General features: G+C 44.0%; 1 protein-coding gene across 2 annotated transcripts in view; it reads left to right on the forward strand.

Annotated features, from left to right (window-relative positions):
* Nucleotides 1-25,828, forward strand: part of LOC102497482 (catenin delta-2) — a 445,613-nt gene that overhangs the window by 405,947 nt on the left and 13,838 nt on the right. For both annotated transcript variants that reach the window (XM_014585846.1, XM_014585847.1), the window contains one exon: nucleotides 23,728-23,854. In XM_014585846.1, the coding sequence (XP_014441332.1) occupies nucleotides 23,728-23,854 (127 nt within the window). The remainder of the gene's footprint in view (nucleotides 1-23,727; nucleotides 23,855-25,828) is intronic.

Here is a 25,828-nt window from a genome sequence, read left to right on the forward strand (position 1 = left end):
CTCACATAGTTGACCATGGTTCAAGTCCCAGAATCTGTGGCTCGAAGCTCACACCGGGCACATGCACGTGCGTGCCTAAGATTCCAATAGGAAAACGCAGGAGAAGGGATTGCAGCGTGGCCATCCCCCCGGGTGGTGTTTTCTTGCTTTCTGTCTCTCTCTGTCTCTCTGGCAAGCATAGGCACCCTATAGCAAAAACCTCTCTAAAACAAACAAACAAAATTCTGTCTGAAAGGCTCATCATTCCATCTGGTAAAATAGCAGAGAGCCTCTGTCCGCAGAGCGCCTACGGCCACAGAGCGAAGCAGCGAGCATGCCCGCCTTACAGCAGCATAGCCTAGGGCGGGCTACTGAGACTTCCCTGCCCATGGATGTGACGGACTCTGGGCAGCCGTGCGGCCCCTGCTGCTGAGGGCTAGGGCAGTGAGGAGAGACCTTCTTCGCCAGGTTGGTGTACGCGGCAGAATGTTCTCTCTGGGCATCTGGGCATGCCCTTGGGGCCCTGGAGGTTTGGGAGACCTGGACCTCCATGTGCGTTGGTCTGCAGCTCCCCTCAGCCTGGCATCTGAGAACCTCACCTCCCTCCGTGGAGGCCTCAGTCTCTCCCATGCCTCGGTTTTTCATCTGTGAGGAGCCACAGCACCTGCCTCTCCAGGTTGCTGATCGTCTCAGATGGACTGGCAGTCGTCAAAGGGCTTTGTAAGCTGGAAAGGAATGTACCATGGGAGCTGCAGCGGGTCATTGTGAACTTGGTTTCCAGCCAGATGGCAGACAGACACTGTCCCTGCTGTCCTCTGCCCGGGCAGCTGCGCATAGGATGGGGATTTTATTTTGTCACCGTCAGCATCATCGTTTACTCCCACCTACGTGTCCCCATCCCCCAAGCCCCTTGCTTTCTGTACTCTGTCTCCTCCACTCTCTGGATGCCTGGCCAGGCCCCTGCCTCGGGCTTTCTCCTAAGCAGCCCTGCCTGCTCACAGTACTTGTTTTGGGAACAGAGTCCCAAGGGGAAGAAACTTGCATGGTGAGATTTTTGTAAGCCAAAATACAGACGCGCTGTGGGGTTTCTAGGGAGGCCATAAAGGGCGAGGAAAGCCGCCTTAGAGTGAGAAGCAGAGGACGGGCTTTCGTTCCGTGTAGCGCTGGCTTGGTGTGTGTGGCAGGTAGGTGTGTGGAGGACTCGTGTTAGATTGGGAGTCTTGGGGAAGTCTAGGGTAAGAAGAAGACATGAGTTCAAGTCCTGGCTTTAGTAAACGGGAAGCTGTGTTTCCCAGTGATAATCCCTGCTATAGGGCCAGCCCCATAACACAGTGAGTGAGCTGTCCTCAAATGGTTCAACACAATTTCTGTTAACAATGAAAGTTCTTTACCCTCTTTTCTATGGATGTAAAAATGCTATGAAAGAAAAGATATTCTACGGTACGCTGTCTAGGATGTTCACTAGTAGTTTGACAAAGGAAATCTAGCTTCACTCTTCACTTGCTCTGTTAGCGTTTACATCTGGTCATGTGCTACTAGGGACAATCCGTGCTTCCTGGTGTTCACTCCGCCCCTCTCCTCGTGCTCCAAAGCCTTTCCCCAGGTCTTACTTCATCTTCCCCACAGTTTTTTAATGAGATTTTTGCTATAGGTCATGTGTGCTCCTGAAAAAAGACAGGAGAGAGCCAGAGATAGAGGGAAAGTGAGAAATCAGCCTGCCCTGGGGGAGGGATGGACACCCTGCAAACCCTTCTGCATTCTCCTCTTGGGATTTTGAGTATGCATGTACACACGCCCAGTGTGTTTTTCAAACAGCTGGGTCTGAGGCTTAAACCCTGAATTAGCCAGTGTGAGGTCCAGCGTCTCAACCACCATGCCACCTGCTAGCCCTTTCCCCACATGTTTATATCACCTCCCCTGAAAATCACTTTTCTTACCTTTCCCCAAGTTGGAATTAAGGTCATGCCATGAAGTAATTACGGTGGCAGGACCAGACGGTGGCACAGTGTGCACATGCAATGCTCAGAGGCAATCCCACGTGGTAGGGTTCCTGGTTGACATTCAGAGACCTTCTCAAATACTCTGGGCACATGCATGCCCATGGTCTGGGGCTGGTCAAAGGCTGGGGGTGGATCAGGCATCAGGACCCTGTTGGGGATGCTGTCTCTGCTCTTGCTCTCTCTCTCTCTCTCTCTCTCTCTCTTTCTCTCAAGAAATAAATTTTTAAAAATTAAGTAAAATAAAATGGGCAGATTAGTTAGAATGAAAAATAACATTTTAATTCACACTTTTAAAGAATGACTTTTAAATTGTGAATAACTTGTACCCACAGCTAAAAATGTTGCGGCATAATGGTGCTATAATATTTAATAACTGCACAAGGGGTATATGTACTGTTATTAGAAAACGACTTTCTCTTTTGGTTTAAATATTGATCGTGGAAGGATGTGCATCAATGAATTTACATTTCAAGTCATTTCTTCATAAAATCTGCAATAAAATTTTCCCTGATTTTGGAACAATTAATATAAATTCCTAATGAACAGCTTTAAATTAAGAAATACCATAAATATACATCATGCAAAGTTAAGCTGCTTGAAAGAGACTTCATTAGTATATGAAAGAAAATTGGAATGCAGTAAATGAAATAAATAACAGGGAAAGTGAGAAATCAGATATACATATCTTTGACAAAAATAAATGGTTTTAACTTTAAAAAAAAATCATAGTTTTTAGTTTACTGAAACAGCGTCAGCTTCTCTGTTGGCTAAAATTCTAAATTCTGCTTGTGGGTGCCGTCGTCTGGAAAGGTTTCAATGCAACCCTCAGCTTAACGACATGGAAATAGAAGTTACTGTTCTATTGGTTCTCATGAGGTATTAAGTCCATGACCAATTTGGTGGAGCTTCTCAAACACAGATTTGGAAACAAACCTTGGTTTTAAATTTTACATGACCCATTTGCTTTCAAGGTATTATTTACACAGCAGCCACTTAAGATGTAAGCTTTTTAGGGCCAGCAGGTGGCATAGTGGTTAAGGTGCTAGACTCCCACATGGCCAGCCGTGGTTCGAGTCCCAGATCTGGAGACTTGAGAATCATGCTCGGTGCATGTGCCTGTGTGTCCAAAAATCCCAGGAGGAAATGGAGGAGAAAGGACTATGGCACAGCCATCCCCTGCAGGGGTGATTTCTCACTTTTTCTCTCTCTGTCTCTGGCGACCACACACACCCTATGGTAAATACCTTAAAAAATAATAATAGCAAAATAGAGCATAGGCTTTTATATCACTTGGACTCAGATTTTTTTGTTGTCCTTGTTTTCTTTATGAGGTCTCTATTTTTTCAAAGCACTTTTAGATCCACAGCAAAATTGAGAGGAAGCTCCAGAGAGCTGCCATATACACGCCCACAGCCTTCCCCACAATCGACTTCCCACACTGGAGATGTATGTGTGTTGCAATTGATGAACACACACTTACACATGACCCCCCAAGCCTGCCAGCCTACATTAGGGCTCACCCTTATTGTTATCTTTTCTGTGGGTTTGGATGAACTTATAACGATAGCTGTCCACCATTGAATCATACCAAATAGTTTCCTGGTCCGAAAAATCTGTGCTCCTCTTGTTCTTTCTCAACTCAGATTTGAACAAGGTTTAGCACATATTTTTTAAGCCTTGGATGAAAACCTTCCTTCAATTATAATAAAATAGTACTCTATTGATTGCTTTCAATCATTAAAAATGCAAACAAGATCTTCATGTTCACTCTTAACCTTGGAGCAAAATAACTGAAGGCTTAGAACCTGCATGCTGGTTTGGCTGGCTGGTGAATCATTTCTACCTGGTTGGGTTGGTCCCTAGGTCAAGCTGCCCACTCAGGATGTTCCCTGTGACCTGCCGTGACATCTGCCTGGTGGGTGACTCATTCTCAAATTCCCACACTTCTTGCCATTCCCCAGCCCTGTCTGCACTGCCACATCTACATGTTGGTCTCAGGTCTTGATAGTTTTTAGCTGCTGGGCCCCTTGGCCCCACCAAAGCTTCCTGGGAGCTCCAGGCTTCCCTTGGGGGTGCTGAGAAGAGCTGCAGTGCTCACCCCAGGCCATCTCGTGTGAGCCATGGAGACCCTTCTCATAGTTGATCTACAAGGAAATGGCAGCCCTTCAGGTATAAGTCCTGCTCTGCCTTCTGAGACATGGCCTTGTCCTGAGATCGAGAGGGAGAAGTAGCCGGAAGCCTCCGAGCTTCAGGGTAGACATGCATCTGAATGTTGGGTGCTGAAAATAAATAGCTGGAACTGAGGGTGACACCGCTGTCCTTCCATTCCTTGTTCTCCATGGGCAGCTTGCTTAGGAAATGTGTCGGGTTCTTAAAACACACCCTGTGAAGTTACATGGAAACTGACGGGGTGGTTCTTGTTGCCAAGTGGTAAATGATTTTTTTTTCAGGCTACGCTTATGTTACTGGACTCACATTGCTCTAAAAGATTCAAAGTGCTTCAGAGAGAACAGCATGCTTTCAATGTATTAGCAGATTAAAATTCTTAGTTCATAAATGCAGGGTTCACATCAAAACCTGTTCCAATGTCAGAATCAAACCCTTGACAGTCAGTGTGGCAAGTGTGACCAGGAACCAGACTAATTCCCCCAACTAGTACGCATGGCCTGGTGTTCTCGTGGTCATGCTCCCCCCCACCTCCACCACACACACACATGAAACATCCGTACAATGCAAAGAATCGATTCTCAAAGAACACCAAACTGCTTGTGCTTGAAACTGCATAAGGTCATGTTTCTCTGAATAGATCTTATATTTGCTATTGCCATTTCCCGAGACAAAACAAACATGAGACTTATCTTTAATGGCCTTCCTTTTATTGTCAGGAAGATGGACTCTCGGGTCACACAAACCATTCAGCAAGTGAGTAATGAGCTTTGACAGGAGTGGGGTCGTGCCCTTCCTGGCCAGCCCACTCCAGGTATTCTATGCTTTCTGCTATTGTGTTCATTTCATTGGCTCTTGCCACCATTGGACTCACAAAGGAAGAAATTGATAAGCAATTATGGATTGGCAAGGGGCTGCTGCAGATTCCCTCAAACCTCCAAGCCCCGATGGCCGAATGCATGCCCTGGGAGGTCTTTCAGACCACTCTGCTAGATGAGCCAGTCGCCCCATCTCTGCACAAAGCTGTAGCTTCAGTTTAACATCCCCTCATCAGCCTCATCTGCTGGATATTTCAAACACAATATGGGCTTCCAATAAGAAATAGATATTTTGAAATAGCCTTAAAAGAAAATGCAATATGGTCGAAATTGAAATTTAGGGTCTCTAAGTTTTCCAGTAAGAAGGGTGAAGAATACTTTAATGATTTTCTTAAGTATGTTGCCATTTTGAAAATTAATTGATTTTACTTTCTGGGTATCTAAAATAGTGATGGAAAAGCAAAATCCTCTGTAGAAATTAACTACTAAATGTGGAGCCATCATTTTATCAAAGAAATTGCTTATCAGAAATTTATTTATCACTGTACTGTGCTGGAATATTCTTTACCACGAGGTGATTGGAAGAATATAAAGACTTTTGGCCAGATTCTAATACAACCCCAGGGCAAGTGTCCTCAAGTTTTTCAATTGTAAGTTCCTCAAGTTCTTTTATTTCTAAATCACTTGATGTCAAGTTACGGTAGAAAATAAAATGAAAAGACGAAGGTTAAACTCAGCTATGATCTTGTCTCCTCCATAAATCTGGGTGTTTACTTGTTGATATTTGTATCGACAAAGAAGGTCTTTCTTCATGGAGTCCCCTGACCTCTCTGAGACAATTCTCAGACACTCATCATATGATAGCTGTCCAAAAACAAAGGCGCAAATGGGAACAGAAGCAAAAATCAATTGTACAAAAGTGGAAATCAATGCACATGGCAGTTGCTAAACAAGAACCAACTAAGTTATAGCTATTGCTGGGAAAGATCTCCACGTCAGGGGAAATCCTGGATGGCGGTGCTCAGACAAAACATTTCCTCTGCTGTTCTACTCTTTCACATGGCTTTATCTGTAACTTTTTATCTGTAACTTTTTCTAGATTAAACGTAATCTAGAAAAATACCCCAGAGACAAGAGGCAGAAAAAAATCATTGGATCAGGGACTAAAACTCAGTAAGTTTCATATTAGTCTGTGTCCATTCTTCTTGCTTATGTTGGGCAATTAACTCAAACTTCCCTTCTTTCTTGGTGGATCCCAGAAGACTGGATGATGTCACGTCTAGGAGAACTTTAATTGTATAAGAAATAATAGAGCCAGTTCCTTTTCTCTTCCCAGCTCCATGTACTCTCCTTTCATATGCTATGTCCTCCCTCATTCCAGTGTCCCCCATCCAGGTTGAGCTAAGAGGGGAAGGGGGACCTGAGGACAGGAGGGCGGAACCTGGCCATCGTGGGTGATTCCTGGCTTTGGTACACTCTGCCTGTGATTGATGTCCACACATTAGTGTCTTCTCTAGCTAGCTAGTGGGGACAGTGGTGCAGTTCATGCAGAGGTACCACCCCAAACAGAATTCCCAACTGTGGATGCCTGGGCTGGGCTTCCAACCACCTGCCCAGAACTGTCATCAGCCTCAGGCTTCTACTACTCAACCACATGTAGACTAGGGTAGATACAAATTGTGCACCCCATGTATCCCTTACAGTTCTGTAAATCCTGTTTAAAAAGAGTAGGGTCCAGATAGTGGAGTAGCAGTGAGAATGTTTTGGGTTGTTTCTGGAGACCTTCCTGAGTACATTGGCACTTGTGCATTTATGATCCGGGGCTGATGAAGCTCGGGTGGATTGCAGGGGCAAGACCCTGTGGCAGTGTCCTCTGTCTCTATGTGTGTGTTTCTCTCTCCCTCTTTCTCACACTAGTGGAAGAAGTAAATAAAATATGCTTCAAAGAGAAGACGAATACACTCTCCAAGACCAGTAACAAACTTTCATAGTAACCTATGCTTTTCTTCCATGGCTTTACCACAGGTGGCTATTGATGTGGTCATTCTGTAATGCCCATCCCTCCTCTTTCATCCCCCCTAGAGCTATGAGCCTGCCTCTTTTTCTATTTTTACCCATGTCCAGCAAGTACTAGGTACTTTATTGGTCAAAAGTACCAATGTGGGGGCCGGCAGGTGGTGTGGTGGATAAGGGCGCTAGACTCCCACATGACTGACCACAATTCGAGTCTGGACCTGGCAGCTTGTTTTCTCACTTTCTGTCTCTCTCACTCTGTCCTTCTCTTGTCAAATTAAAAGAAATAAAGTTAGATAAAATAATTCAAAACAAAAAAAAACAAAAAAACAAAAACAAAAAACACCAATGTAGCCACCCCAGAGTTTAAGCTTAGCAGAGGGCATATTCAGTGACTCTGCTTCCATTTCCATTGTCTGGAGAATTCAGAGTTGGTGAAATATGGAAACCTCAAAGTTGGGACCCAGAGTGGCTTCCAAATTTGTTAATGGTTGTTGAGTAGAGAAGTAAAGCAACTGACTTTTCCAGTGTGGAAATGATGTAAATGTTAGGTGCCAGACAGCTGAGTTTGTAAGCCTATAAAGGCTGCACCTTGCTCAGCTTCATCCTGATTTTCATTTTTGCAGTACTAATTGGTACACAGAGGACATTGTTAAAGCTCATTCAAGTCAGATCTTTATGGTAAGACCTCAAAAGCAAAGCCAGGGAAATAAAAGAACAAGTCTGATTTTATTTCAATTTCCCATTTCCCGAGTGTTTTTGTTTGTTTCTGTTTTCGTGTTTTGCATTCCATCCGTGGCAGGTAACTCCTCGCAGTTAAAGAGTGCTCTCCCTCAGTTAAGTCACGTGTTTATTTCCAGCTTGTCAAATCTTCTTGGTGATATTGGGCCTTTTTAATTAGGCCTATAGCAGTAAATTGAATTCCCGAAATGGATTTATACTGTGTTTGCTTTTAAAAGATGGCACTAGTGAAGCGCTTCTCCTTGTATATACTGTACCTTTAAGTATCCAAATCAATTTAATTAAATTTCATTAGAAGCAACAGAGCTGAAACAAACTAATGATACTTTGTTTTGGAAAGATTCAAAATCCTCTTTTTTGGAAACTCTGAAATATACAGCAAGTTGGGAAATAGCTTCTCAGTGTGTTTGTGTGTGGATGATGCTAGGGGAGTTGAGCTAGTGGAATTTGAGGTAGGATAGTTCTTTATTGTGTGAGACTCCCTCTGGAATTGCAGCACTTTTAGCATCCGTAGTCTTCAGGTACTAATGGATAAGCAATTATGGATTGGCAAGGGGCTGCTGCAGATTCCCTCAAACCTCCAAGCCCCGATGGCCGAATGCATGCCCTGGGAGGTCTTTCAGACCACTCTGCTAGATGAGCCAGTCGCCCCATCTCTGCACAAAGCTGTAGCTTCAGTTTAACATCCCCTCATCAGCCTCATCTGCTGGATATTTCAAACACAATATGGGCTTCCAATAAGAAATAGATATTTTGAAATAGCCTTAAAAGAAAATGCAATATGGTCGAAATTGAAATTTAGGGTCTCTAAGTTTTCCAGTAAGAAGGGTGAAGAATACTTTAATGATTTTCTTAAGTATGTTGCCATTTTGAAAATTAATTGATTTTACTTTCTGGGTATCTAAAATAGTGATGGAAAAGCAAAATCCTCTGTAGAAATTAACTACTAAATGTGGAGCCATCATTTTATCAAAGAAATTGCTTATCAGAAATTTATTTATCACTGTACTGTGCTGGAATATTCTTTACCACGAGGTGATTGGAAGAATATAAAGACTTTTGGCCAGATTCTAATACAACCCCAGGGCAAGTGTCCTCAAGTTTTTCAATTGTAAGTTCCTCAAGTTCTTTTATTTCTAAATCACTTGATGTCAAGTTACGGTAGAAAATAAAATGAAAAGACGAAGGTTAAACTCAGCTATGATCTTGTCTCCTCCATAAATCTGGGTGTTTACTTGTTGATATTTGTATCGACAAAGAAGGTCTTTCTTCATGGAGTCCCCTGACCTCTCTGAGACAATTCTCAGACACTCATCATATGATAGCTGTCCAAAAACAAAGGCGCAAATGGGAACAGAAGCAAAAATCAATTGTACAAAAGTGGAAATCAATGCACATGGCAGTTGCTAAACAAGAACCAACTAAGTTATAGCTATTGCTGGGAAAGATCTCCACGTCAGGGGAAATCCTGGATGGCGGTGCTCAGACAAAACATTTCCTCTGCTGTTCTACTCTTTCACATGGCTTTATCTGTAACTTTTTATCTGTAACTTTTTCTAGATTAAACGTAATCTAGAAAAATACCCCAGAGACAAGAGGCAGAAAAAAATCATTGGATCAGGGACTAAAACTCAGTAAGTTTCATATTAGTCTGTGTCCATTCTTCTTGCTTATGTTGGGCAATTAACTCAAACTTCCCTTCTTTCTTGGTGGATCCCAGAAGACTGGATGATGTCACGTCTAGGAGAACTTTAATTGTATAAGAAATAATAGAGCCAGTTCCTTTTCTCTTCCCAGCTCCATGTACTCTCCTTTCATATGCTATGTCCTCCCTCATTCCAGTGTCCCCCATCCAGGTTGAGCTAAGAGGGGAAGGGGGACCTGAGGACAGGAGGGCGGAACCTGGCCATCGTGGGTGATTCCTGGCTTTGGTACACTCTGCCTGTGATTGATGTCCACACATTAGTGTCTTCTCTAGCTAGCTAGTGGGGACAGTGGTGCAGTTCATGCAGAGGTACCACCCCAAACAGAATTCCCAACTGTGGATGCCTGGGCTGGGCTTCCAACCACCTGCCCAGAACTGTCATCAGCCTCAGGCTTCTACTACTCAACCACATGTAGACTAGGGTAGATACAAATTGTGCACCCCATGTATCCCTTACAGTTCTGTAAATCCTGTTTAAAAAGAGTAGGGTCCAGATAGTGGAGTAGCAGTGAGAATGTTTTGGGTTGTTTCTGGAGACCTTCCTGAGTACATTGGCACTTGTGCATTTATGATCCGGGGCTGATGAAGCTCGGGTGGATTGCAGGGGCAAGACCCTGTGGCAGTGTCCTCTGTCTCTATGTGTGTGTTTCTCTCTCCCTCTTTCTCACACTAGTGGAAGAAGTAAATAAAATATGCTTCAAAGAGAAGACGAATACACTCTCCAAGACCAGTAACAAACTTTCATAGTAACCTATGCTTTTCTTCCATGGCTTTACCACAGGTGGCTATTGATGTGGTCATTCTGTAATGCCCATCCCTCCTCTTTCATCCCCCCTAGAGCTATGAGCCTGCCTCTTTTTCTATTTTTACCCATGTCCAGCAAGTACTAGGTACTTTATTGGTCAAAAGTACCAATGTGGGGGCCGGCAGGTGGTGTGGTGGATAAGGGCGCTAGACTCCCACATGACTGACCACAATTCGAGTCTGGACCTGGCAGCTTGTTTTCTCACTTTCTGTCTCTCTCACTCTGTCCTTCTCTTGTCAAATTAAAAGAAATAAAGTTAGATAAAATAATTCAAAACAAAAAAAACAAAAAAACAAAAACAAAAAACACCAATGTAGCCACCCCAGAGTTTAAGCTTAGCAGAGGGCATATTCAGTGACTCTGCTTCCATTTCCATTGTCTGGAGAATTCAGAGTTGGTGAAATATGGAAACCTCAAAGTTGGGACCCAGAGTGGCTTCCAAATTTGTTAATGGTTGTTGAGTAGAGAAGTAAAACACCTGACTTTTCCAGTGTGGAAATGATGTAAATGTTAGGTGCCAGACAGCTGAGTTTGTAAGCCTATAAAGGCTGCACCTTGCTCAGCTTCATCCTGATTTTCATTTTTGCAGTACTAATTGGTACACAGAGGACATTGTTAAAGCTCATTCAAGTCAGATCTTTATGGTAAGACCTCAAAAGCAAAGCCAGGGAAATAAAAGAACAAGTCTGATTTTATTTCAATTTCCCATTTCCCGAGTGTTTTTGTTTGTTTCTGTTTTCGTGTTTTGCATTCCATCCGTGGCAGGTAACTCCTCGCAGTTAAAGAGTGCTCTCCCTCAGTTAAGTCACGTGTTTATTTCCAGCTTGTCAAATCTTCTTGGTGATATTGGGCCTTTTTAATTAGGCCTATAGCAGTAAATTGAATTCCCGAAATGGATTTATACTGTGTTTGCTTTTAAAAGATGGCACTAGTGAAGCGCTTCTCCTTGTATATACTGTACCTTTAAGTATCCAAATCAATTTAATTAAATTTCATTAGAAGCAACAGAGCTGAAACAAACTAATGAAAACAACTGGTATGTCAGGTGGTATTTATTTCTGCATTAAACTGCAAATACTCCCTTTTGGACCTTAAAATTTAGTTTAAATATTTAACTCTAATAGCCGTTAGAATTGTTGATGGAATTAGTTTTAATGAATCTTTAACAAACAGTTTACCTTAAAAAGAGATGGAAGCTTGTTTTATTACAGCAAAGGGGAGCTGAAGGTTTTATTGATATGCAAAATTCTGGCTTGGTCTCCCATCGGAGACTATGCACGGAGCGTATTCTCCCTCCATTTTTTCTGTTGAATAGCTTTTGTTGAAAACAGGAAGAGGTATGTATAACTACCACTACTCTGGAATCTTTTCTTCCTGTGCTTACTGGGATCACATTAATAAATTTATTCAACTCAAATATGCCTGGGAAGCTGGCACCATTTTAAAGTCTTATGTTTTTTGATAGATGAGCATTGACAGTTTAGCTGATTACCTTTTACAGCAGAGGCAACGATTCAGGGTCTGACTTTCCTTTGAAAAGCAGGTCCCTGAAGGAGTCTTGTTTGGGAATGTGGTAACAAGCCCTAAATGTGCAGGGCTGATGAGTGGATGGACTTGGGTTGCTAAAAGCCCAACGGATTTTTACTGCACTTTTCTTTCACATCTCAAGTTACTCGTAGAAAATTAGAATTGACGAACTTTATGGGCTGTAGAGCCTTCAAGGACAGCTAAGTTGAAAAACTAGCATTTGTTACTTCAGCACCAAATAGTCTCTGTATGCCCACTGCAGAACTCTTGTTTAGAGGCCAGGTAAATTTTACCAGATACAGGAAGTTCCAGAGAGAGAGAAAAACCAATGGCTATCCACTGAGCAAAGTACCATACTATCTGTTGGGGTTCTAGCTATGGTTCCAGTGGAAATAAACAACCATTCATTCTTCAAGGTTAATGATTTACTTTCAAGGTAAATTATTTACTTCGTTCTGAGTCAGACAGAGATGTCCCTTTTTATAAGACTAGATCTGTTAGAACCAGCAGGTGGTGTAGTTATGGCACTGGATCCCACACAACTGGCTGTACAGTTCAAGTCCTGGATCCAGCAGTTTAAAAATCATGCTGTGTGTGTGTGTGCGTGCCGTGCCCAAAATCCTGAGAGGAGACCAGAGGAGAAGGAATTATGGTATGGCCATCCCCTCTGGGGAGGGGGAATTGATTTCTCACTTTCCTTCTCTTTTTGTCTCTCTCTCTTTCTGGCAAGCACACTCTCCTTATAGCAAAAACTAAAATAAATAATAATCACTAATGGAGAAACAAAATAGACCTCTTGAATGTACCTTCTACTTCCCAAACCTACTTCAGACCCCATTGCAGTAGAACGCCAGCATGTAACCTATCGTCATAGCATGGATATATCGCCAATGATGCTTTCTCCCCATTGGGATCTAGCCTCTTAGGGGAGCCTTCTTCCAGAAGCAGAGGCCAGAGGCAGCAATAGAAGTAACTCAAAATCCCATTCTCTGTTAAATCTTCTCTCTTAATGCATATTAATGAGGAATTGGCATTTAACTGCATTGCTCTCTCCTTAGTCTCCAAATCATGCAAACCTTCATTCCAGCAACTCTTTTTTTTTTTTTAGAGAGAGAGATTTTCACTGTAGGGCGCGTGCGCTCGCCAGACAGACAGAGAGAGACATAGAGACAGAAGGCGAGAAATCACCCCCCAGGGGGGATGGTCACGCCGCAATCCCTTCTCCTCCATTCTCCTCTCGGGATCTTGGGCACGCACGCACATGCTCCCGGCGTGAGTTTTAAGCCACCGGGTCCGGGACACGAACCACGGTCGACTACATGGGAGTCCAGCGACATAGCCATTACGCTAACTGCTGGTTCCCATTCCAGCAACTCTTGAGATACCTCCTCTTCTCGCCTGGTCTAGTCTGTTTCATTTGTTAATAATAGGAAATGCCTGAAAGTAGGTGATTTACAAAAATAGAAGTTTATTCAGCTCACAGTTTGTAGGTTCAGGGTCCAGGGTGAGAAATGCTACCCTCCACACTGGTAGGGATCTTCTGGCTCCGTCATGGCACAGCAGAGGGCAGAGGAGCGTGGCCTATGTCCCATGCATGTCTTTCTCCTTATACTCCCTCCAGGAGTTCATCATGGGGGCCCTGCCCTAGTGACCTTGATCCTAATCCTTCAAAGGTCCCACCTTTCCACACCATAATTGGATCAAGTTTTTAACCTCTCAATCCGATTACAGAATCCAACATGTGAATTTGAGGGGCCCATATTCAAATGATAGCACCTCCCACCTTCTGTCTAAGCTCTTTATTACGTGGGTTGAGCCGACTTCTCTCCCTAACCCCTTTTTCTCTTCCTCCAATGTGCAATATTCTTCTCCATCATCTTTCTGGGTGAGCAGAAGGTTGGGGGTACAATCAACTACCCAACTGGCAATGACATGTTGTTCTCTGGTCGTGAGGGGGAGCCTCAGGGAGTCTGTGAACAGTCCCACACGGGCCACGCTCGTTCCGTCCAGCTGAATTGTCCCCGTTTCACTTAGCGACTTGCTCTGAGTACTTTCTGGAATGCCGCTTGGCCACTGCTGTTCCCTACCCAGTAATATCCCCACAAGGTGTCCATTTAGTCTAACAGGCACATGCTGGATGTGGGTGCGGGCTGCTATACCCAGCCAACCCTAGAAGAAATTTGAGCATGTCTAATGAGAAATGTGATAGACTCTGTCATCTTTTCTCTCCCTTCTCCTGAGTATTTCTGTGTGGGGAGCATTGAGTGCATTTGCTATGGGCAAGTGCTTAGGTTTTTTTGAGCTGCAGGATGCAAAAGCAATGGAGGGGTTGTTGCATGCTCTGAGAAATACGGGTGCAATCAACACCAATATAGGAGCAGGATGTGGCAGATAGAAGGATGCTTTAGAATTATTTTCAAGATTGGTGAGAGAAGAGGCAAATTTATATACTCTGCATTGAAACATGACCAGCTGAGAGAAATTACCATGTAAGATGGAATAGGCAGGCTGAATGCCTGTTTCTTTTTCCTGTTAGGTACTGTTTTACCTAAATTAACACTGCCTTCAGTCCAGCTGCAAGCATGTCATAAAAGACAGATATATCAACAACAGGTGATTCTAATGAGGCTGCTCTAAGCTAAAATTAAAAAACAAAAATAATGGTCTGATTGTCTCCATTTAGTATAGAATGATAGAGTCTAAGAAGGGTACAGGTAAGTTGTAAAACCTATGAAAATGATTGTCGTTTCATTTTACTTGAATTAATTTTATCACCTTTAATTATTGACTCCGACTAGCCTTTATTATGCACCTCTGTGTTCCGGGTACTATACTAGGTACCAGAACTTCAGAAATGAACAAGGTACCATCCTGCCTCACATCTGGGGAGACAGGATTGCAAGAGTCTGCAGTATGATGTAAAAGCATTTTTTTGTTTGGTTGGTTTTGTTTTTGTTTTTTTATAGAGCGATTGCTATAGGGTGCATGCATTAGCCAAACAGACAGAGAGACAGACATAAGAAATCACCCCCCACCAGGGAGGATGGCTACACTGCGATCCCTTCTCCTCCATTCCTCTTGGGATTATGGGCATGCATGCACATGCACTCCGTTTGAGTAGTACTTTAAAAAAAAAAAATTATGTAACTTTATTTATTTGTTTGTTTTTGTTTTTTTAATTTGACTAGAGAGGGACAGAGTGAGAGAGAGAGAAAATGAGAAAGCTAGCCACCAGGTCCAGGACTCAAATTGTGGTCAGCCACGTGGGAGTCCAACACCCTTAACCACTACGCCACCTGCCGGTCCCCATCCATTGTGTTTTAAGTCCTCAGGTCCAGGACTTGAACCAGAGTCAACTCTATGGGGGTCCAGTGATGTAACCATTACGCCACCTGCTGGTCCCATTGTAGAAGCATTTAGTAGTGAGTAGCAGGGGAAGAAAACTGTAGTTGCATTACTAAAAGTTCCCCCAGACCCTCCAGGCACTATTCATTTAGCAACAGAGATTTAATTAACAAATATTGCCAGCCTCCTGTTTACCTAAAACAAAATTGAGCGGGAGATTTGAAGACAGAGAAAGGGGAGCCTCTCTACTAGGTCTTAGAGCTGCCTGATCCAACATGCAGATGTGTGAAATTGATCCATATAGTCAGTGGGTGCTGGGTAGCCAGGTGCAATTGGAGCTCAGTGTGTCGGGGAATACCGGGGAGTCATAGGGGTGTGTGTGGGTATGTGTGGCATCTCTCAGCCCTGAGATTGGATCGAGTTGTGTTCCTATAGGCCCCGAGGCCTAGCCTCAGTGGTTCAGTTGGTAGCTACCAATCTGCAGTGCTAGAAGTCGCATGGCTAACAATGGATTCTAACCCAGAGTCTAACTCAAACATGCACGGCACGTGAGCACCAAGAACCGTACTTGCCGGAGGGCTCAGAGAGAGGATCACAGAGTGACAGGACCTGCCCTTGCCCAAGATTCTTTCCCTCTCTTCTCTCTCTCTGTCTCCCCTTACCTGCATGTCTGCACATGCTCTCTCTCATAAAGAAAATAAAAGAGAACTTAACATTTAAAAGTCAGGTTCAAGAATACCTTTTCTAACTTTCTGAAATGAAACAGGAAATGGAAGGGCCTCTTAGGATTTAGAAATTTAAAAACGCATTTATGGGGGTCCAGCAGATTACATGGTGGTTAAGGTGCTGGATCCCATATGGCTAACTCCATGGTTTAAGTACCAGACTGACAGCCTAAAAAACACACCAAGCGCATGCACATGCATGCCCAAAATCCTCAGAAGAGACTGGAGAAGAGATTGTGGTATGCCCATTTGCCCTTGGGGAGTGATTTCTTACTTTCCTTCTCTCTTTCTGTGCCTTTCTCTCTCTGGTAAGCACACTCTCCCAGTAGCAAAAACTAAAATGAATAAATGTTTCTCTCCAGCGAGCATGCATGCCCTATGACATGAAATTCTAAAAAGTTAATTAATTAGAAAAGTATTTGGGGGCCAGCAAGTGATATCATGATAAAGGCACTGGTCTTCCACGTGACAGACTACAGTTCAAGTCCCAGAGCTGGCAGCTTGAAACTCACACTGGGCACATGTGCTTGTGTGCTAAAATCCTGAGAGGAGAGTGGATAAGGGATTGCGGTGTGAACATCCTCCCTGTGGGGTGATTTCTTGCTCTCTCTCTCTCTCTCTCTCTCTCTCTCTCCAGCGAGCACAGTCACCCTATAGCAAAAATTTCTCTCTCAAAAAAAGTATTTGTGTTCACCAATTAGTCATTGCCACCTATGCAAAGAGGCTCCAAAGAAATGGTTCTCACAATGGCTGTCCGTTGGTATCGCCTGTGGGGAGCAGCAGCTTCTAGAAGTGATACCCAGGCTCTACGTAGAACAATCTGAAGATCCCAGAGTGGGGCCCTGGCCTTGCTATTTTAAGTGTCCCCAAGCTCATGAATCATGTTGCCCATAATTTATGGGGAAAAAACAGAGACAGGGTTTGCCAGAAACTGTAATGTCATGTATTTTGGGAGAAAGGGGCAGCCTCCTGACAGCCTCCTCATCCCCCTTCTATCTGCTGCACACCCAGGCCTGTCAGTGAGAGGTGAGAAGGTATTTGAGAGAGCAGTTGGGAGCCTCGTGAGCAGTTCTGGCTCATCGTTTGCATACAAACACAGCAGACTCCCGTGCTGATCTGAACTGAAAGCCATGTACGATTCCAAGAACATGCAGCTATCGGGCAAGTGTGTGTTATCCTAACCTCTTGTAGATCAGTCTAAAAACCACTTAGTCCCTCCATCCAAACTCAGCTAATGGCAGGCTCTCGAGTAATGCATTCTTCTGGGAGATGTTTACAGGATGTTCAAAAATATAAAATCAAGAGTGTTCCAAGTTCAGGGACTTCACAACACTTAAGGGGAATATCTGTAGCAACCAAACAGAATGACCACGTCCTAGGCAGAGCACGCAGGCCAGATGGTTGGAGGCTGTGAGGATGCACATTACCTTCATTCTCCTGCACCCCGAACCATTGAAAACTGACACAGAAGAGCTTAGCTTTGGGGAATAATACATTTCATAAAGAAACACGTCAGAAACTTTAACACAAAAGCTGTAACTGGTGGAAGGACAGTGAAAGGGTAAGATAAAGAAAATCAGATTATTCCTGGTGGCAATTTAAAGTTCAATGACTTTGAACTCTTCTTTTCTTTTGGATTTCTATCTCTATATACTTGGAACAATTTAACAACCTCCAGTTTTAAGTTTAATGTGTTAAAAATAAAAAGCAGTTTAAGGCATAGATATCATATCACATTTTTGACAGCTTAGCTGAGTCTTGAGCTGAAGGGCACAACTTCTGGGTTGGTCTGCTGGAGGTGAACAATAGACATTAAAGGAGTTTCTTATCGTCAATGTTAAGGATTAACAGCCCTCCCCTAGCCACTGTGGCTATTCTTCACTCTCTGTTTTTCTTCTCTGCACTTTCTTATCTAACACCTAGTCATTGGGATGGTGCAAACAGGGACTGTGGTTAAGCATCCGATACAAGAGAATTCACAAAAAAACCTTTGGCTTATACTGAGTTAAAATTTCAACAAGAAAAAATAGTGATGACAGAGGCAAATTAAAATTGAAAAGGTATGTACCTGCGTTGTACATATTTATATAAACCATCTTCAAGCCTCTGGGTGACAGTGAGAAGTAAATGAATAATATTATAGATTGATTGCCGGCTGGCTACATAACGAATACACACATACACAGCCAGTGGGACAGGAGGAATATTAGCTTAGCAATAACTTCCCCAGAGAAAATATATATTCATTCCCTCCTTACTGAAGAAGTAAAACATTTTCCACTGATTGACCAAAAATGTCATGTAATAAAAGATGGAGAAAGCTGAGAAATTTTTTCTCAAGGTAATAGCTATTTCAGCTTAATGTGTTTGTAATGAGTGTTGATCGATCTGTTCCCTAGGCTGGTTGTATCTTGGTCTGAAGTTACACGGTTACACAGGTTTCCATGATTTGAAAGTAGGTACCAGGGAACTAAAAGGTTAAGGTCTCTCCTAGTCATTGAATGCAGTAATGCTGGAGTTCTATACTTTGGCCACTGCACCTTTCACTGTCAATGAATGAGGGAGGAAAGATGGAGAAAGTCACCCCTTCTCCGTGGTCCTCTTGTAGCCTCCCTGCTGATTCAGGAAACTGCTCCCCCATCCATTGGATTTTGACTCTGCCCCTTCTATGGTCTTAATGAATCCCCCGAAATTCATGTGTTGGAATTTGATTGAATTGTGAACGTAATAAGAGGAAATTTAATCTGACTACAAGGGTAAGAAGTGGATCTTCAGGAGGTGGTTAGGACAGGGCCCCCATGATTGATCCCTGGTGGGATTACAAGAAGAGAGAATGAAACAAAGACACAGAGACAGAGACACAGACACAGACAGGGGCACTCCTGCTTTCTCACCATGCGATGCTGTCCACCATGGTAGCCGCCAGCAAGAAAGTCCTCAGATAAAGTAGCCCTGGACCTTGGGCCTCCAAACCAAGAGCCAGATAGACTTCTTACTCTGTCTAGATGATGCACCTCAGCTATTTCTGTTACTGGCTGCTCAACAGAATAGAACATCCCGATCTTTAAGCTCCCATCTCCTCACCTCCATTCACAGTTTCTAAGCCCAGTGCCTACAACCCCCTGGCTCAGAAGTTGCATTCCTGGTGCCTTTACCCAGTCCTCTCTCTTTGTTCTTGGGTGCCTGCTGACCGCGTGACTCAAAGACAAGATTCCTGCAAGTTGCAATTCTATTATGCATTAGCATTTGCAGGATTTCAGGATTACGAAGGATTTGAAAGGTTTTTGGGTACATCTTTAAGAGATTTCCTTCATAAGCAGGTTTTTTTTTTTTATTACATCCGTCTTCCTGACTTTTCCAGAGATGTAAGTTCTTACATGGTCACAGTGTACTCCAAGCACCAGGAAATCGGAACTGCTGAACACAGGCCCCCACTCACCTGCAAAGAAAAGAGGGCTGAGTAATCCATTGACATCACCCTGGGGAAAACCATACCCAGAATTATGCCACCTTTGTGTCTAGAGCCACCTTAAGTCTTAGAACAGATCAACTATTAGCCTGTTCTTCTTGAAAAACATCTTGCTCAGCTTTCCTGATGTGCAGAATATCATCACTTATTTATGACCAAAGAAGAAGGTTTTGATTAAAGCAGCATTTTGAGCCAGTCTTGGAACCCCTACAGTATAGCTTCTAAACTGCGAGTGAGACAGACATGAATGGTCTGCCCCCATTGGCCATATTTAGGAATTTGGCTGTCAGCAAATCATTTCTTTCAAGAGAAAGAAATATCTGGGACTAGCAGTTAGCATAATGACTGGATTCCCATGTGGTCGACCGCGGTTCAAGTCCTAGATCTGGCTGCTTAAACTCACACTGGGCGCTTGTGCGTGCGTGCCCAAGATCCCGAGAGGAGAAGAGGAGAAGGGATTGCGGCGTGGCCATCCCTCCTGGGGGGGGATTTCTCGCTTTCTGTCTCTGTCTTTCTGGCGAGCGCCCATGCCCTGTAGCAAAAACCTCTCCAAAAAAAAGAAAAAAGAGAGAGAAAGAAATACCTGTGTTGTAAAAACAATTTTTAAGTCATTTTTATATATGAGTAGTAGGTTCATACACCTTAATGGTATTTCCATCTTACACATGTGTTTGGTAATATTGCTCTCCCCACCCTCCAGAGAAACCCCCAGAATTTCTGAGAGACATGTTCTCCTTTGCCATGACACCTATACCTTGCCATGACACATTCCGCCTTTCCCTGAGGAGGCAGTTACGCCAAGCACTTCATCCCTCATCAGACAGTTACCACCAAATATCCAAGTCTCCTGGCTCGTCCAGTCTACCTGGACTTATATCACTCAAAGGCTCCAAACAGCCAGTAACCCACTTCTCTTCTACCCCCTTCCCATTCATTTTCCTTCTAACTCATGTTCTACCAGCTGTAAAATCCCCCTAAATCCTTTACCCAACACCCCTTTTAAATCTTCTTGTTCTGACATACAGTGACCTTGAGGACACTGTTCCTCTTGCCACCCTCTAAGTGGTGTCTGTTTCACTTCCCTCCCATCTGCCCACACCCACATCATTGCCCTGGAGGTGGGTGGATGTCCTCCTTGCTTCTGTTTGAAGAAGTCTTTCCCATCTCCCTTTCTCAGGAAAACCTCTGGCATGTGAAGTCCCCACACTCCAACGGCCTATGACAATTTTTGGATCTCCAGTTCACTCACGTTCATTCTTCTCCTCTGTCACGTCCTCACTCTCTTCTCTCTCTAACTTAGATTCCACAGCTTCCATGTCGTTTCTTTGTCCCATCATTTCCTAAGTTACTTGCCTGAGAACCATCCAGCTCTACCCACTCTATGCCTGCCTTGAGCAGCTTCAGGAAAGCAATCAATCATACCATGAATTATGTCATTTTAAGTGCATTGCCACTCACCTCAGGTCATGTCCCAGAATCCTGGCCATAGTCAGCCTGATCCCTATTTACCTCAAGACTTTCTCTGATCCTCCCTTCCTTTCCTCTCTCTTCTTTTCTCTAAATCCACCCCTCCCCACTCTCATCAGGTGATTCACTTTCCATTTTTCCTGAGAAAACAAGAAAACAAAAGAGAATGGTCTCACCTTCCTGTCACCAAATCTGTCTGTCCTCCCTCCTGCTTCCAAAGCTAGCAACTCCATTGTTCATTGAAACCTATCAACTCTTCCTTTCTCCAGAACTTTCTTCCTGCAGTTTTCGTCTCTTACGTCACTGGTTTTTTTTCTCCATGTTGAGTCATTCTCATTAACATACAAAATGCCTTGGTATTTTCCAGATGATTATTAAACTATCTCTTGAGCCTTCACTCGCTTCGAGCCCTATTCTCCTGCTCCCTTTGTAAGAAAACTGTCTGTATTCATGGTCTCCCCTTCATCAGTCCTCATTATCTTTGGAGCCCACTTGAGTCCGGTATTCACCATCCTGGCCAAAGGGAATTTTGTCTCCCAGTTGTGATGATGTCCATTTTCCCAAGACCTGTGGTTGGTTCCTGGCCTTCCTTAGTTTTCCATTGGTCTCTTTCTGTTTGTGTGTCAGCTCTCAGAATCCTGTGTGACACCACGCCATCCTGGTTCCCTTCCTGCTCCTTGGTCCCCTTCAACATTGGAGTCTGTCTTCTGCCTTCTTTTATGTTTACTTATAAGGTTTCTCCCATTCTCTTTGCTTTGAATAGTGTCTATATGCTCACCTCCAAAGCACTGTGCCTGAGATCCAGATCTGTGGAGTTTTCTCTGTTCTGTTTTCTCTTTCACATCTAACTGGCATATATAACCCAATAGGTCCCAAAGGACTGTCTTGTTTCACCTCCTAAATCTGCATGTCTCGCATTATTTCTCCTCCCAGTAAATGGCTCCTCCATTCCCCTGTCATTCACCCCAGAGGCAGCTAGGCCACTGGTACACCCTACAGCTCAGCTGCCAACTCTGCCCATCTCTCACCACCATCACCACCCAGCCCAGGGTGGCCTCTCCTCCCACTAGAGGAACCGCTTCTTAGCTGGCCTTGCTGTTTCTATTTTTCTCTCTCCAGACTGCTCCCAACACTCAGAGGGCTCCTGCCAGGTCCCTTCACTCACATCCTTCAGTCATAGGAGCCTTTCTGTTATTGCGTCCCAGGGGCTTCCCATCTGTTCTTCCCTGGCTTTGAAGTTCCAGTCTGTCTCCAGTGACTGGTCCTCATCCCTCTCACTTTCAGATCTCTGCTGGGCCAGCTGGTCACATGGTGGTTAAGACAGCAGGATCCCACATGCCAACTCCATGGTTCAAGTCCCAGACCGGGTGACTTGGAAAACATGTCAGGCACACGTGTGTATATGTTCAAAATCCCAACAGGACTATAGAGGAGAGGGGATTGTGGTGTGACCCATCCTCTGGGAGCTTTCTCACGTTCCCACTCTCCGTCTCCCTCTCACTCTCTCTGTCTCTCCCTATGAGCGCACACACCCATAGCAACATATGCTCTTACCAGAGTGTTTCCCTGACAATGCTCTACAAAGTAGCCTGTCCCTCTGTGTCCTGACCCTGCTTCTTCCTTCCTTCCAAATGCTCATCGGTCTGCCTGCATTTTAATATTAATATGTGTTAGTATCACTCTATTAACTTGCTTACCATTTGATTCTGGATGACCTATTTACTTTCAAAGACTCAAGTTTCTCCTCTGAAAAATGGGGAGAGTAATAACAGTAGCATCCAGCTCTTGGGATTGTTGAATCTTGTCACACAGTAAGGATCCAGTAAGTGCTAGGTGTGATCTGTCCAAATAACAGACTTCTAGCCTTGGCAGCATCTGCCCAGTCCAGTAGACTAGGAAAAATGGCAATTAGATAAACCAAGAGACAAAAATACTGAAATGAGCCTGCCTTTTGTTTTTAACTTTTATCTATTTATGTTTACAATGTTTCTTTAAAGAGCATCGAGACCCTTAAAAGTCTAAACATTATCAGAAAAAAAGCTCGGCCAGTTGAGAACAGTGAAGCAGGTATGGGGTGGGAGTGACATGTTACTCTGATAGAAATAAAATCGGATGAAAAAAAAAAAAGACTAAAAGGAAATACTGTAGCATAGTAACAGGAGTTCTCTGGGGTGGGGAGGATGGAATTACCAATTATTTTATTTCTTTAATGCTTTCTAAAGTCACAAAATGGTCCGTACTGTATTATATAGCTTTAATACTGAAAAATAGTATATGCACTTTTCCTGTGTTAACTAGATATTGGAGGCTAATGAAGGTTTGGTAAATGCACATTAAACATGCTCTAGATTTAAAAATACAATTCCCAGGGCCAACCAGACACCATACCAGTCTAGGTGTGAACAGTCATGCCAGAGGCCTAGCAACAGGTGCGGGTGTGGCACTGGGGGCAGAGGAGGATGCTGGGAGGAGGGTAAGGGAGACGCATGGGCAGGAGGGGTCTTCGTGTGTTCTGATCACTGACAAACCTGAGAAGCTGGTCCTGGGGACAAGCGAGCAAGCACTTTGGGAAGATCCCTGGCAGAAGAAAAGGGGCCAAGTAAAATTAGAACCCACCATGTAGGCAAAAGGTAGACAGTTTCAGGGTCATCTGACAGCCTAAGCTGTGTATTTTCATTTAAATAAAAGCTTTTGGCCAAAGCAAATTTGCAAAGAGATCATTTATTCACCATTTCGAAGGGGGAAGCAAATACTGAAAGCAAGCTCTCCCGGCCAGGCTGTCGGAGAGGAGAGGAGAGGAGGTGTCTTCATTCACGTCCGCCTCTGCCTCTGTTAACTGAGCTTCTGATTGCTTCTGACTATACTGTAAAAATGTTTTTCAGATTCAAATGCTCGGAACGTGGAAACACGAGAGGTTAAAGAATCACTCTACCTCCCTGGTTAATAGCCCTGTGCTGTCTTTTTCAGGATGGATGGTCACAGTATCACTTCGTAGCCTCGTCTTCGACCATCGAGCGGGATCGGCAAAGGCCCTACTCCTCCTCCCGCACGCCCTCCATCTCCCCCGTGCGTGTGTCTCCCAACAACCGCTCAGGTGAGGGGCCGGCCAGGCTTTCGTGTCCCTTTGCTCACAGGTCCTCCTGCCCAACCTGAGCTGACCCCCATGCAGAGGAGAGCTGTCCCAGTTCAGAATTTGGCTAAAACTTGAACCAACTCAGTTTTCTTTTCATTGCCATGGCGACTATGTGTTATGTGAGCACAGCTCAGAGCGAGTCTAACCTGTTTTTAAAGGTCTCTGACTGGTTTCCAAAGATCTTTCGAACTGGTTTCATATGCAGGAAATGCAGTCATGGGCCTGCATTCAGTGAGGAACAAGCATTTGTAACCCGGGGCTTTCCATAGGCAGTTTCTCCAACTTAAAATAGTCTGAGTTGCATTTTATCATAATTGGGATAACCAAGTAGAGGAGCCAGGATGTGCTAGTGTGGCCTTCAGGTGACGTCCTCTTGACATATGTCATTGACGGTCTCATAGCCATTCCATAGTCGATTAGCTTTTTATTATGACTGATAAACCAGCAGATGAATCATGGGTAAGTTCTTACTGTAACCAACCATAACTTGTAAGACTCATTTAATTGTTCCCAATCCTGCCACAGTCCTGCTGCTTAAATTCTGAGTATTCTCCTTTTATTGACTTGTAAAAGTATTTCACACCATTTTCCAGTCACATTAAGTAATGCCGAAGGTTAGAGGAACAGAGGAAAAGCAGCATATAAATGCATTATTTAGTCATGGAAGTGGGATGGGTTTTGTGGTTTCACTCAAAATGTAAGTTTTCTTTTGACGTCTGTATTTTGGGTTTTGTTCTGAGAATGAAGGGTGGATAACAATTATGTGTCCCCACATACACGCAGTTGTATGGGCTCTTGTTTATGAATGTCTTCTCCTCACTTTCCCTTGCCCTCTTCCTGCTTCAGAAATCAGTGTTTGTTTCTAGTTTTTCCATAGGGTACATGTGCTTCCTGGAGAGAAACAGAGACAGAGAGGGAGAATCACTCCCTGGGAGCATGGTCATACTATCATCCTTTATCCTCCCTTCTTTCTTGGGATTTTGGGCATGCACACACACGTGCCCAATGTGGGTTTCAGTCTGCCGGGTCCAAGACTTGACCCGTGCAGTTGGCCATATGGGATCCAGCCGCTGCTGGCCTGAAATCATAGTTTTAGAACCGACATCGCAGTGTGCTTGATGGAGTGGCCGCCCTGGCTCTAAAAACAGTTGTCATGTAGCTTTCCACCAAGCTTTATGGCAGAATGACGAGGAAAATACAAAATAAATTAATACTATTTGACCAAAATAAGTTACCCTCTCCCAACCCTTTGGAAGCTTACATTTTAGTGTTTTGCTGCTACTTTAAGGTTTAGTCCAACCCTAGAGGAGAGTCAGGAGCACCCACGTGACTCAGGGGGTCGCCACCACCTATGTCAGAAGCAGCCAGGTGGTTTCTTACATTTATTTCCATAATTCTAGCAGGCTTCAAAAGAGAAAACACAGTGCACCTGGGAGGCAGAAGGTGGTATCTTTTTAAAAGCTCAAGTTATTAATACCTACGGGGAACCAATCAGCATGAGGAAGACAAAATGATAGACTCAATGGAAGGCACGGGTCAGAGGGCGGCCCTCCACAGGGTGGGCAGGCACCGACGTCAGCCACAGGTGGTACGTGCCGTATTCCTGAGCACCCTTCCAGACACCTGATAAACACTTGGCATTCGATTTTTCCCAGAACTTAATCCTGAGTTACCGGAGACTCAGAGCACTGCTGTGTGTGAGGTCTCAGGAGATAATTACACACTTGACGTAGTTTAATAAACACCACCATCTGTGCAATATTAGAGTCTAATTTTAAAAGCTTTGGTCAAGAGGCTTCAAAATATTGTCCCTTTGTGACAGTGTGACAGTGACTCAGAAAAGGCCAGCCTCTGTGCAAGAAGACTTGGAAGCAAAAGTGTGGCATTTCCCAGAAAGTGAGATGGTGGGGGGGGGGGGGGGGGGGGGAACAAGGA

Source organism: Tupaia chinensis, unplaced genomic scaffold, assembly GCF_000334495.1.
Source record: "Tupaia chinensis unplaced genomic scaffold, TupChi_1.0 Scaffold000096_1, whole genome shotgun sequence".
NCBI lineage: Eukaryota > Metazoa > Chordata > Mammalia > Scandentia > Tupaiidae > Tupaia > Tupaia belangeri.